Source organism: Bufo bufo, chromosome 1 (genome assembly GCF_905171765.1).
Source record: "Bufo bufo chromosome 1, aBufBuf1.1, whole genome shotgun sequence".
Taxonomy (NCBI): Eukaryota; Metazoa; Chordata; class Amphibia; order Anura; family Bufonidae; genus Bufo; species Bufo bufo.
In genome coordinates this window covers 590,677,796-590,692,208 of record NC_053389.1, presented here as the reverse complement: position 1 = coordinate 590,692,208, position 14,413 = coordinate 590,677,796, and the positions used below count along the sequence as shown (strand labels likewise).

The 14,413-nt window shown below is 49.2% G+C and overlaps 1 protein-coding gene across 1 annotated transcript in view; it reads right to left on the bottom strand.

Annotated features, from left to right (window-relative positions):
- Nucleotides 1-1,319: 1,319 nt before the first annotated feature.
- Nucleotides 1,320-14,413, bottom strand: part of COPG2 (COPI coat complex subunit gamma 2) — an 82,780-nt gene continuing 69,686 nt past the window's right edge. Inside the window, exon 24 of the mRNA XM_040413424.1 lies at nucleotides 1,320-2,754. Coding sequence (XP_040269358.1) covers nucleotides 2,624-2,754 — 131 coding nt within the window. The 3' untranslated portion in view covers nucleotides 1,320-2,623. The remainder of the gene's footprint in view (nucleotides 2,755-14,413) is intronic.

The window sequence follows — 14,413 nt, the reverse complement described above, 5'->3', positions numbered from 1 at the left end:
AGGGCGCCCGCAACTCCTTAAATTTCTCGTGGCTGTGATATATCCAACCCTGTCCCTTAGGACAGGAAACAGAACTGGCGTGTAGGGGGTTGATTCCTCCTTTTGAAGTGGTTGTGGTTTCCTGTCCTGAGGAGGGTGCAGACACTATCCAAGGGTGCGGTCATAGGCGAGGGGAGAAAAACTGCAGTGTAATACAATCCCCGCAAAGTGAATGATGAGAGTGAATTGTTTGGTACATGCGGAAATTGACTTGACGTGCAGATTTTAAAATGTCAAATTGTTTGGGAGTCTTCAATGGGGTTGTTGACATAAACAGAAAAATCACTAAAAAAAATTGGATAAAAACCATGCCAAAACTGTGATAAATAAGTGCAGATTTGTGTGCGGTTTTGGTGCAAATTTCATGCATACAAATATACCCTAAGGTACCCTAAGCCAGCATGGTCAGTGCTCCTGGCCATCTTACTCCTGCCGATACCAATCCTGCGGGATTTTCTCTAACATGTCAGGGTACGTCCACATGGGATTTACATGTGGAAGATAGTAGCTGCAAAGTGGATGAGATTCAAACAAACCTTATCCAAATTCTGCTTAACAAATCTGCAGCTTAAACTGACCTGTGGTGCAGATTTAAAATCCTCAGCGTGTCAATTTATGCTGTGTATTTCCATCTAGGATTTCACAATTTGCAATGCACGTAATATGCACGTAACACAGAAATGCAGCAGAAATTCTTCCCCATTGTATGGGATTCATATACAGCCAATAGTATGGTATCGGTAAGGCCTCATGCACACGAACGTATTTTGTTTCAGTGTCTGTACCGTTTTGTTTTTTTTTGCGGATAGGATGCAGACCCATTCATTTCAATGGGTCCGAAGAAAATAAGGACAGCACACCGTGTGCTATCCGCATCCGTATGTCCGTTCCGTAGCCCTGTAAAAAAAAAATAGAACATGTCCTATTCTTGTCCGTTTTAGGCATTGTTACAATGAATCTGCAAAAAAAAAAAACAAAAAAAAAATGGATGGCATACGGATGTCATTCGTTTTTTTGTGTGGACCGCAAAACACATACGGTCGTGTGCATGTAGCCTTAGGATGTATTCCAGGCAGATCCAATGGAGAACACACAGGACTGGTAACATTCACATTTATTCTGACAATAAAGCTGTAGGGTATTTATACAAGGCAAACCAAGGTCTTACATGTATGAAATAATTATTAACAATTTGTTATAGAACCTAATTACATATTTAAACTTTTTAAAATAATACATTTTTAAAACTCAAATTTTGTCAGGTCTCCAAGTGATTTCAGTTTTAAACTATGTCTATTTTTTTTCAAGTAAACAGTGAAAAAGAGGCAGAACAGTATAAATGGCAAATGTTACCTAATTGCCATTTGGATTCCAGTTTCTACCATTTCTGCATCAACTGAAATATAGAGTTAAAGGGGCTGTGCAAGAATGTTTTTGGTTTTTACTGGCAAACCCCCCCTACTTGGCAGGACTTGTAAAGGAAAGATTACTTAGCTGCCGGCGTAAGCATCCGTTTGACATCTCCACAGCCAAACACTGGTCGCGGCAAAGACCGGATCTCATGTGACCATTTGTAATGACATAAGGGGAGCCCAGCGGAGCATCACAGGCCTGGAGGAGAACGACTGGGCAGCCTGCACCTGGAAGCAGTCAAGTAATCCTACCTTTACCGGTCCGGCCAAGTAATTGTGTGTTTAAGGGAGGCTGGGGGCAGAGGTTGCCAAAAAAAAAACAATTCTTGCACAACCCCTTTAAGTAAATGTATGGGTCATGGTTGCAGTCATAATATGGTCACGTGTATGATGCTCTCTGGTGATGAAGTGTCTAGAAACCTACTACTTCTTATTTATGAAAAGTAGAACTTAAAGGGTCACTGAGATTGCAAAAGACCTTCGATAGGTTATAGAGAGACGTATTAACGCTCTTGATAGGTGGGGGGGTCACCCTCCAATCACTAGAACCAGGAGAAGCGCTCTCCCTCCTCGCTGTAGCATAAGGAGGTAGAGCGCTTAATAGAAGTCTAAGTCTGTCTCGATTCCCTCTGCAGTGAGGAGAGAATGATATGGGAGCGCCTCATTCTCCTCGTTCTAGGTCCTCGGTGGGGTTCTCAGCACTCTCTCTATGACATATCAAAAGTTGTTTGAAACCTCAGTGACCCTTTAAGTAAAAAGACGCTGTTGGCGGACAAATGATTCTTAATGGCCGCGTTTATTTTACCACAATAATTGTTGTCAGAAATATCAATGTGTCCAGTCTAGTTTTTAAATAAAAGGTAGATATGTTAAAATGATAAAAGGTGGAAACAAAGTTACAATTTTTACTGTACTTTTATTGGAAATAACAGTAAAGACGTGACCACTTATATTTTTGAATATAAGCATAAAAGGTACTGAGTCCACTTAGGAGGATAACAGAAACAAATTCAAGTATAAAAGATCTGGTTCTTCAAAACAGAAAACTGGAATGGGCAAGGTGACAGCAGGACCCTGGATTTTTGGGGCCATTCTGCTGTTAATATAAGAGGAGACGGAACTGTAGAAATGTCAATAACCAGTGGATGTGATGTATACCCTCCTTTCAAGGTTCAGCCAACAGAGGCCAGGATGACATCAGCTGGTGTCTCATCGGTGCTCCGAACGGTTACCTGCATGGTGACTCCATCAGCTAGTGCAAGTCTGGACCTAACCAAAACATCATGGCAGCCTCTATACACCCCTAGAGATGGATGTGAAAAAAAAAAATATATATCATTATTGTACGGAATTCTGCATTCATTGTAATATAATCATGATTATTTGTTTAGTGTGCATTTTCTGGGGACAAGGAACATGACATCAGAGAATAGTCATTAGATGGTCTTTCCTACACACCCTGGTAACTGTAATCATTTTTTTTCCTATGATAGCTGTCCTGTAAAGCTAAACTGTCTAAAAGGGAGTCTTTCACCTAAACTGACCATTATAGAACACTAACACCATGATCTGCATTATAGTCTCCATATTGGAATGCTACTTACCGTATAGCTGTCAGTCGCTTATTTTCACTAAAAAACACCTCAATATGTTAATTAGGATCTGAAGGTGCTGCATGAACGCAACCCCTGGGCACCTTCAGAACCTAATTAACATATTGAATGAGTGTTTTTTTAGCGAAAAAGAGCGACGGACAGCTATACAGTAAGTAGCATTCCAATATGGCGACTATAATGCAGATCATGGTGTTAGTGTTCTATAATGGTCAGTTTAGCAGAAAGACTCCCTTTAAAGGGGTATTCTGGGCTAACGAGGTTGGTGACCAATCCTCAATATGTCATCAGCATCACATTGGTAGGACAGTCTGACACCCCCAATGCTCCTGTTATCAGCGGGTGCCATAACTACCAATAAGAAAGGAGTCGGAAGCACAGATCTGTGGGTGTAGTGGCTGCGCCAGGTTACCGTCGCTCAGCTCCCTTTCACTTGATTGTAACCCGACACAGCCACTACAATTTGAACGGAGCTGTACTTCCAGCTCCATTCTCGTGGTAGTTCTGGTGCCTGCAGGTAACAGTTGATTGGTGGGGGTGCTGGGTGTCAGATCTGGAGGACATTTAATCAATATCATTAGCCTTGAAAACCTCTTTAAGTCTTCCTCCCAAATATTGACCTGGATATCACAATAAAACCAATACAATTATTGAAAAAGGGTTATTTTGATATTAGACATTTATGGCATATTCACAGGATATGCTATAAATATCTGATAGATGTGGGTCCCCCCCATCCCAAGGACAGGCATCTGCAGATAGGAAATTATAAAACACAATGTAAACTGGTGTATTTTTGTGCCATTTTTCTTTCACTCGCGGCTTTTTTGGGTCTGTGCCATTTTTTTTCAACATGCAGCTTGATTTGGGGATGGTGGTTTTTTTCAGGCATTTTCAGAGAAAAAAAATGCATGTCAAAATAAGTGACCAAAGACAATACTAAACAAGCTTGTAAAAAAATAAAAACGAGATTTTTGTATAACTTACCAGTAAAATCTCTTTCTCGCTCTTTCCTTGGGGGACACAGAAGACCTTGGGTATAGCTCATCTCCCTAGGAGGCGTGACACTAAGTGAAGACTGTTAAGCCCCTCCTCCACAGCTATACCCTCAGCCTGGAGAGAGAGACTGCCAGTTGCGTGTCCAAGTAGTGAGAAAAGGCAAAGTCCAAAAAGTGGAACCAACAAGCCAACTACCCAAAGGGTAAAACAAACTCGGAAACAGTCAGAGAAGAACAAAGAATGGGTGGGTGCTGTGTCCCCCAAGGAAAGAGCGAGAAAGAGATTTTACTGGTAAGTTATACAAAAATCTCGTTTTCTCGCCCAGTTTCCTTGGGGGACACAGAAGACCTTGGGACGTTCAAAAGCAGTCCAAAGGGGGAGGGACCACAGCACCAAGGCGAAGCACCCGAAGGCAACAAAAAACCGCCGCCTGCAGACCAGGCGGCCCAAGGCAGCATACGCCGAAGGCCGAGTATGCACCCTGTAGAACTCGGTAAGGTGTGCAAGGAAGACCAGTGACCACCTTACAAATGCATGGCCGAAGCCTAATGCCTCCGGCCCAGGAAAAACCGACAGCTCTGGCAAAATGAATGGTGACACCAAAAGCAGAACCCTGCCCTTGGTGCGACAACCACAGCAAGAGCCACACTGAGAAAGCGGAGGAAAGCCACCCTGGAGGCCCTCAACCCCTGCGCGGACCTCCTGGGAACACAAGAGACCGAACGTCGACAAGAGTCGGAGATCTCCAAGTAAAAAACTGCAAGGCCCAAACAACGTCCAAATCGGTGAAGTGTCCGTTCCCGGGGGTGGGAAGGGGAGGACGACTGCCTCAATGAAATGAAGGACAAACACCACCTTCAGAAGGAAGGAAGAGACGGAATGGAGAACAGCCCTGTCCTGGGGGAAGACAGAAGGCTCGGAACAAGAAGGGCCGCCACTCAGGCACCAGTCAGAGACACGATGGCTACAGAAACCCAACCGTACAGGACAGAAGGAGTAGAGAGGACTTCTGTAACGGCTCCAAGGAAAAATTGGAGCGCCAAGAGCCCAGTATGTGGTTCCCAGGACGGTAACGGAGGGCAGTACAAAGGAACCCAAGAGCCGCTCCATGGAAGAAGTTCCTGACAGGCCCAGAGGGTCGGGGAACGCTGAAAGAGGAAGGACAGGAACGACACTTGATACCTCAAGCAACGGAGTCCCAGCCCCAGGTCCAGGCCGGGCTGGAGAAAGACAGAACCATGGAGAGAGAAAGGCAGAGTGGGGGAACGCCCAGCTTCCCACAGAACCCCAGGTAAAGTCCTAAGTCCTACCACAGATCCTGGACGAAAACTCGGCTAGAAGCGAACACTAGCGAGCTCACTAGAGTCGCCTGGGCAAGCGGGCGAAAACCCAATGATCAGTAACACGGGCAGAACGGTCGGTAGAACGGGTCCCGTCGGCCCCGAACAATGTTGTCCCGTATCCACCCGGAGTGGGGGAGCAGACGGACAGGAACCGAAGGGTCCGCCCAGCAACTGCCCGATGCCAGGACAAGACAGGCTAAAGCCCAAGCCGATGTAGCCACCACAGGAAGACGGACTAAATGGTAGTCCTCCCAAGTTACCGAGAAGGTAAATCCATAGCAGAAACATTGCCTAGAATGGAAAAAACGCAATCTGCACCCAGCGGGAGGACAGAACGCGGTAGACCCGTTAGATAGGTACACAGCTAGTACAGTCAGTGTGGACAAGACACCAGAACCATCCACCTGAACAACCATGCTCTTCCCAGAGGGGAGGGCAGAGAAGGAACATCCTCTGAAGCGTGGCCAGAACAGAAGCCACATCGGAGAGATCCGTACTGAGTGGGAGCCAAACAGAACCGGCGAGAAAAGGCAGTCGAGACAGAGGCCGGGATAACACCCTCCAAAAGAAAGGAGGAGTGGGCATAGAGAAGCCATAGGACAGCTCAAAAGCAGAACCCCGCTACACTGAGACGCCCGGTTCACCGCTTCGCAGAAGGCGAATATCCTGAAGAACTCAAGGTGGATGTCCTCCGGACCTGGGTAAGCGAGCACCCAAGAGAAGTTGGGTGACCTTTCCCAAGAAGAGCGGCCCGAACCTGGTAGAAGGAAATAGTAGTAGGCGAGGGGACCGTAGTCCCGCCAGAGCCAACATAGAATGTGAAGGGCGCTGCAGACAGCACTCTCGACCATGTGACCACTAGCGCAGGGAAACAATGCTGCGGGAAGACGAATGGGTACGTGTCTAGGAACCACGAACACTCCCCGGCGGAAGGGCCAACGAAATGAATGAGCACCGCCCAGCTCTGAGCAGTAGCGAGCAGGTAGAGGCCGTCTACTTATATATAAGGCATTCATTTATTGTTTGTTGGACAACACCTTAGGCTTACACAGGTGGACAGAATGATCTCTTTAGAGAATAGTGCAAGGCTTGCTGCAAACACCGTCTCCCAAGAGAAAAAAATATGTCGCAGGAGGAAAGGAGGGATACGTACGAGTAGCCCCGTAAGCAGTGAGAAGGCCAACCCATCTACGGGACGAGAAGGTATACACGGCCCAAACAACGCACAAAAACGTCCACTCACTGCCAAAATATCACTCAGCGAAGGCCAGCCAGAGTGCCACAGTATCTACGGAAGTGCAAAGTGCAAACTGAAAAGGAGTTATGCACAAGACTAGTATGGTATGCGATGGAACGCAAAACTGACCGCCCCGAAAGGGGGGAAATGTACCTGGCAAATTGCAGTCGGCAAGGGTGCAAAAGCCCGCCCCAAAAAAAGGGGGGAATGCCCAAGGCCGTACCTACGTCAGAGAAGTAGGGCATACCATACTTCGCCCCGAAGGGCGCCATGCACATAGCCACACAGTATCCAGCAGGAATGCAGGAGGTCCACCTAGTGAAAGGGGGACATGCACAGGGCTATCCTAGCATTAAGTGAGTGTGCAACAACTCACCCAACACCGAAACTTTGTGAGAGTGTAACTACTCCCAATGAAGGGGAACATGTGCAAGTCCAATACGGCACATACAAGGACAGCCTTGGATCTCGTGAGCGTGCAAAATTCCGCCCATGGAATGAGGGGTGGTCACGCACAAGGCCAGCACGGTATCCAATGGGAGCGCAAGCGTTCCACCCATGTTAGAGGGCCATGCTCAAGGCCAGCAACGTATCCGGTGAGAGTGTAGTATGCCGCCCAGAAAAGAGGGGGGGGGTCATGCACACGGTCAGCATCGCATCCAGGGAGAGTGCGATCAGTCGGTGAGAATGTGTGCATGTCACCTGAAGGAGGCGTGCCCATGGCCGGCAGCGAATCCAGTGAGAGTGCGTACACCGCCCACGGAAGAGGGGTCATGCATATGGCCGGCAGCGGATCCAGTGAGAGTGCAAGCACCCCGCCATGTATGGGGTTCATGCACATGGCCAACAACGTACCGGCGAGAGAACATCACCGACCGAGGGAGTGTATGTATGCCGCCACAGGGAAAATCCAATGAGAGTGCATCATACCACCTATGGAAAGTGGTCATGCACATGGCTGGCAGTGAATCCAGTGAGAGTGCCAAATGCCGTCCACGGAAGGGAGTCATGCCTATGGGCGTCAGCGAAATCAGAGAGTGCAGCATTCCGCCTATGGAAGGGGGTCACGCACATGATCGGCAACGAATCCAGTGAGAGTGCAGCGTTCCACCAATGGAAAGGGATCGTGCACATGGCCAGCACCGTATCTGGTGAGAGTGCAGTATTCCGCCTAAGAAAAAAAAAAAAAAAAAAAAAAAAAAAAGGGGTCATGCACAGATCGCAACGAATCTAGTGAGAGTGTAGCGTTCCGCCTATGGAAGGAGGTCGTGCACATGGCCAGCACCGTATCCGGTGAAACTGCAGTAGTCCGCCAATGAAAGGGGGATCATGCACAAGGCCAAACCGTAGCCAGGGAGAGTACAGTATCCCGCCCAGAAGGGGGGTCCCGCACATGGCAGTACCATAACTGAAGAGGGTGACGAATGCTGCCTACAGAAAGGGCCGCATGCACTTGACCAGCGCCGTATCGTGAGAGAGGGCTAGGAGGGTAAAATGACCCTGGCAGCGCCGCAGCCGGGGAGTGCGACATGCCGCCTAGGGAAGGGGGGGCATGTACTGACATGAGGCTGCAGCGTCCTGCGCAGCCCACAAGTTATATATATAAAATTTTTTTTTTTTTTTTTTTTTTTTCATATATATATATATATATATATATATATATATATATATATATATATATATATAACAGAGAGGGGAGCCACCTACAGGAGCACTGGGGGGTTCCATACAGGCCCATCTGAAGCCGGCCTGTACCCAAAGGGTTAAACAGGGATCCGGCCAGGAGGGCGGCGCTGCGATCTCCTGGGGGCAGCCATACAGGCCCATCTGAAGCCGGCCTGTACCGCGGCGCTGCGATCCCCTGGGGGCACCCATACAGGCCATCTGAAGCCGGCCTGTACCCAAAGGGTTAACAGGGATCCGACCTGGAGGGCGGCGCTGCGATCCCCTGGGGGCGGGGGAAACTCCCGGCGGGAAGAATTCCCGCCTGGAGAAGTTCCAGCCCCCTCCAACAGAGGCCGGAATTTTGCGGCCTAGTAATTGTAGGCCGTGAAGCCGGGGCCTAAATTATTAGCGGCGCCCGGCTGACCGGGGCCGCACAGTATTCAAGTACCGGCCGGGGAACGAAGCGGCGCATGCACATGCCGGCCGCGGGTGCCCACCCCGCGGGCCGGAAGAGCCGGGGACCCGGATAGAGCGCCGGGATCGAGGCCGTAAAGCCTGCGGTGCCCGGCCGACCGGAATGTTCCGACGGTCTGCCTGGGGCTGTTGAAGCATAGCGCTCATATTGCAGGCCGCGGGTGCCCACCCCGCTGCCCAGAAGCGAGGACCCTGCGCTCGGCAGCCATTTTACCCATGGAGCGGGCCCTGGCTTATAACAGCGCACCATGTGGCCAACAGCCACAACCACCTTGCCCTTGGGCCGGTGCCCGTGAGGGCAGAGGAGGGTCAGGAGCAGCAAGGCTCTGGCCCTGAAGCAGTAGCCGGTAAGAGGGAGGGGGACCCTGAGACCGGGTGCCTGTGAGGGTGGGATGCCTGCATAACCCCTCCGTCAGGGGCAGCTAGTTGCGGACCACTGCAGCTCCCCAGGCATTCTTCTTGTAGGGAGAAGGGTGCCAATGACCTATGGAGGCCAGGAGAGAGGGAGCAGAATGTCGCCCTGCGGCAGCCCAGGGGCCAGCCTAGGTCTAGCAGGGACAGAAGGGTCCATAGGCCCAGTATAGGGTCAGGCACGCAGGAGACCGGGGGGGACGGGGACGTTGGGCTGGAGCAGCCAATCTCTCACCATAGACGTCTTCACCCTCGGTCCGTTCCAGCAGGGTCGCCCCTTCAGCTACTGGCACCGTAGTGGCAGGACGCTGGAAGGGGGACTTGGCGTGCGGGCGACCCTTGCGCTGGCGGGATGTAGGGGAGCTAGGCTGCCCTGATCCACCTTGCCTTCTGTGGGGAAGGCAGCCGTGCGGGTGACCGGCACTGGCGCAGCTCAACCCCGGGAGAAACAGAGAGGTCTAGTGCGTCTCTGTTGTCCCTGATGATCTGGAACAAAAAGAGAAAAAAAAAAAAGTAAAAATCTAAAATTTAAACAAGGAGAAACCAGCCCTGCAGAGCAGGGAGTGTCTTGCCTCCTTGGACACTAAGCAAAAACTGGCAGTCTCTCTCTCCAGGCTGAGGGTATAGCTGTGGAGGAGGGGCTTAACAGTCTTCACTTAGTGTCACGCCTCCTAGGGAGATGAGCTATACCCAAGGTCTTCTGTGTCCCCCAAGGAAACTGGGCGAGAAATAATAATAATAATAATTCATTTCATTGTGTTTTTGTACAAGTCCGAACAACTGCCATTAAAAACTGGATTTTTGTATTCACCGTAAAATCCTTTTCTCATAGGATGCATTGGGGGACACAGCACCATGGGTATATGCCCAGCTACCACTAGGAGGCACTAGACATAAAAGAAAAGGTTGGCTCCGCCCAGGTGGGCTATACCCTCTCCAAAGCACTAGGCTATCCAGTTTGTACCAAAAGCAGTAGGAGAGAGAAACAAAAGCGAAGAACCAACATATCCTGGAACGGGAAACAGCAGCCCGGTGACCGGGAGAGTGAGTAAAAACAGAGGGTGGGATCTGTGTCCCCCAATGCATCCTACGAGAAAAGGATTTTACAGTGAGTACAAAAATCCAGTTTTCTCTTGAATGCATTGGGGGACACAGCACCATGGGACGTCCTAAAGCAGTCCTCGAGGGTGGGAGTGAAACCTCATGCAAAAAGAGAGAGAAGAACCATGTGACCCAACAGGACCAGGAGAGACCCTAGCATGAAATGGTTCCAAGAAAAGAGAGACCCTGAAGATCCTAAGGACAGGTGCCTGGGAAACAAGGCCTGCAAGAAGAACCAAGGGAACACCCAGCTCCACTCAAGGTGGGAAACAATAGAATGCTAGAGGAAAAGGGACATGACAGATGTCCCGCGCAAGAGGTTGACAAAAGTGCACTAGAGAGCCAGAGAAAGGATCTAGAACAGTGGTTCTCAACCTTTCTAAAGCCGTGACCCCTTAATACAGTTCCTCATGTTGTGGTGACCCCCAACCATTAAATTTTTTTCCTTGCTACGTCATAACTAATTTTGCTACTGTTATGATGACCCACCAAAAACACGCACAGACACCAATACACCAATACACCAAATGTTAATTCAAATACACAAGAATTCATTCATAACCACAGAACTTTAGCATAAATACAAAATATTTGTAAACCAAATAAATAACTTTAAAATAAATAATAAACAACAAATACCCCCTAAAAAATAAATCAGTGGTGCGCACAGTACCCCTCAAATAAATAACTCAGTGGTGCTCACAGTCCCCCCCCCCCCCCCCAAAAAAAATAAAAATAAATCAGTGGTGCTCAGGGTACCCCTCAAATAAATAAATCAGTGGTGCTTCAAGCCCCCCCCAAATAAATAAATCAGAAGTGCTCAGGGTCCCCCAAATAAATAAATCAGCGGGGCTTCAGGTTTCCCCCAAATAAATAAATCAATGGTGCTCAGGGTCCTCCAAATAAATAAATCAGAAGTGCTCGGGGTCCCCCAAATAAATAAATCAGCGGTGCTTCATGTCCCCCCAAATAAATTAAGCCTTGCTCAGCCAAATAATTAAAATAAAATTAGCCAGGCTCAATTAAATCATTGGTGGCAGTGGCGCTCAGCGGCGGTGTCATTAACGAAAAAACTCGGACCTCAGCAGACAGGCGGCCCGACTTACCCGTCCAGACGTCAGGCTCCTTCAAGCACAGGCAGTGATAGGACATCATTTCCTGTGCGTGAGGATAAGGGGCCGCTGCCGTTGTGCGGGCGACCCACAATAGGAAGCCTTAGGCGACCCCCCGGAAAGGGCCGATCAACCCCCAAAGGGGTCGCGACCCCTAAATTGAGAACCGCTGATCTAGAAGAACCAGGGCTCCCCCTGAGGAAACAGGAGAGTAGCATAGCAACGTCTGTTGGTAACGACCTAGTGCTCTGCATATGAAAGGACGTAAGTTTGAAACAACCTAGCACTCTGCATATATAAGGAATCTCCAGGAGGAGAAGCCCTAAAAGGACAGACCCATCAAGACAAATAGACATGAGGGTGCCTGGCAGGAGATAAAATGTCTGGAAAAAAGGACCGAAGCAGTCCTCAACCAAAGACTAAAAATCTTAGTTGTCTCAGACCAAAATAACTGACTGTCCGTGGCCAACCACATGTAAGGGCCAGGGTAGTAAGACTCACAAGGGAAGGGAGTGAGCCTCTTTTCACAGCAAGGAAGGAGGGAAAGAGAAACACCCAAAAGAAGGTGGAAAACTCTTCCTGCCAGAGAAAATAGCCAACCCCCGGAGGAGGGGGGTCTTAGGTAATGGTCAGGAGAAAAGACCAGCTTCCCATACAGAGGAGGCGAGGAACAAGCCTCTGGAAGACAAAATATCGCTGTGAAATGTAAGACCAGGGAAACCCCTAGCTACATAAAGCCACAGGGAAAAGGGAACCAGTCGCAGGCCCTGGTAATACAAGCGGAGACCCACTGGTGTGAGAGATATTGGAGTAGAAGGAGAGGACTCCAAACAGCCTAAGGAGGAACAGTTCTCCAAATGAGGGAACGCTCTGTCCCAAAAGAGACCATACGATGTAAAGTGTAAACCTTAGCACTAAACAACTAGGTACCAGGTAATTGACCTGGGGGGGGCAGAAAGAGAGGTTAGAATCTCAAGAAGGCAACAACCCTAGAAGACACAGGAGGGAAAAAAAGAGCAAACCGGGCCAAAAGAAGCAGCTGTCATACAAAGCCTGTGTGGTCAAAAGCCATGGGTAGCTTCCCCAGAAGAGAGCTGCCCGCTAGATGGTGTAAGAAGAGTGGGGTCAGGGACCTCAAGTAGGATTACCCGGACAGGGACTCCAGAAGGGTCCAAAGGACCAGACCACCTAAGGACAACAATAGCCAGAAAAACAAGGAAATAACATCGGCCACGGGTTATAAACCATCTCAAGTGTAGTGACCAGCCAACTGTAGAACACTGTCCCAGAAGGTGCAAGTACAGCAGTAAAAGAAACGCCAAACATCCATATTCCAGAAGGATGCAGAAGTCAGCCGGGAAAGCCGGAGAGACTACACAGACATGTAAGGACTAATTACCAGAAGAGCACAATAAAACCCCCAGGGAAGGGGGAGAGAACTGACAGGTGCAGACAATGGCCAGGCCCAGGGAACTGCCCTTCTGTCATGTAGCACAACTAATCAGAAAACATAAGGGAGTACCAAGAACACCCGGACCATAGAAGAGGTATGGGACCACGTCAGATACCAGAGCAAGCCGCGGAGAAGTCCACCCGCCGGCAGGAGTGTGGCACTCACTGGTTCTGTCACAGCCAAACAGAGAGGGCGACCAGCGAATACGCATGTCATTGACCACCCAGAAGGATTCTGTATGGTGGAGGACATCCAGCGATGACCCAAAACTGCAGTGGCGACTGGTGCTCACAACGCTGCGTACCCTTGCAGGAAAGAACATCCAGTGGAGATCCCTGTACTCTGCCGGGACTGTGCCATGTAACTCTGTGAAAAGGATCACAGGAGCAGTAACGACAAAGCGCGTACTCCATCATGAAATGGGGTAACGCAGCGGTGCAGCATGCAGTAGTACTTTACAGGGTAGACAAAGAACAATCCTATCATGCGGAGGGAGAGCAAACTTCTGGTGCACAACAGGACTGGGAAGTCTTGTTAAATAGTGCGTCAGGCAATGAAGTAAAAATCATTCCTAGTACAGAGGCAAAGAGAAGACTAGAGGGCCTGGTTCAGGAGGAACTGCACCTGGTGTCGAATCTGAACAGGCCAGCCATATACTGAAACCACAAGCAACTCTCCTCCACCCAGGAAGGGGGGAGACATATGGATACCAGGTATGTCATGTATGCTAGAAGCAGAACAGAGTGATGAATACAGCATCAGGAGATGGAAACACCACTCCACGTGAACGGGGGGGCCACATGATTGCCTATCACAGATCAGAGCCAGGGAAGGGAGAAATACGCCCAGTAATGTATGCGTCGCAGATTATACCAATAGGGCATAGCTCCTGGCGATACCGCAAATACTCCGCCTATAATAGGAGTAATGTGGCTGCATGGTGCTCATCATAATGAGAATGGAACACAGCTACGGCATTGGATGCTATGGTATATGGAGGCTGTACAGGTACTCTACCTAATAAGGGAGAAATACGGCTGTGAAGTGCAGACTTAAACCAGACAGGTGTAAAGAGTACAGCATCTGGAAAAGGCACAGGAACTCCACGTCAGAGGGGAGCGATGCCTGCGTGGCACACATGAGAACCAAGAAGATGGCCACTATACCTCGCCCGTTTGAAGTAAAAATCATTCCTAGTACTAAGGAATCTCCAGGATGCATGGTGCTCAACAGAACCAGAGAGGAGTACCTGCTACAGCAATCTGCGCAGGCCCTGTTAATACTACGCCCAGGAAGGGAGGAGAAATGGTACAGGTACTCTACCTCTAAGGGGAGCAATGTGGCAGCTTGGTGCACACTACCCAGCATAAGATTAATGGTACAGCCTGTGGCGATGGAGCACCAGAGAACCAGACAGGTGTACAGACTACAGCATCTGAAGATGGTATAGATACTCAACCTATGAAGGGAGCAATATGGCTGCTTGGTGCACATTAGAACAAGTGTAATGGCTACAGCCCCTGGAGATGGAGCACCATAGAACAAGACAAGTGT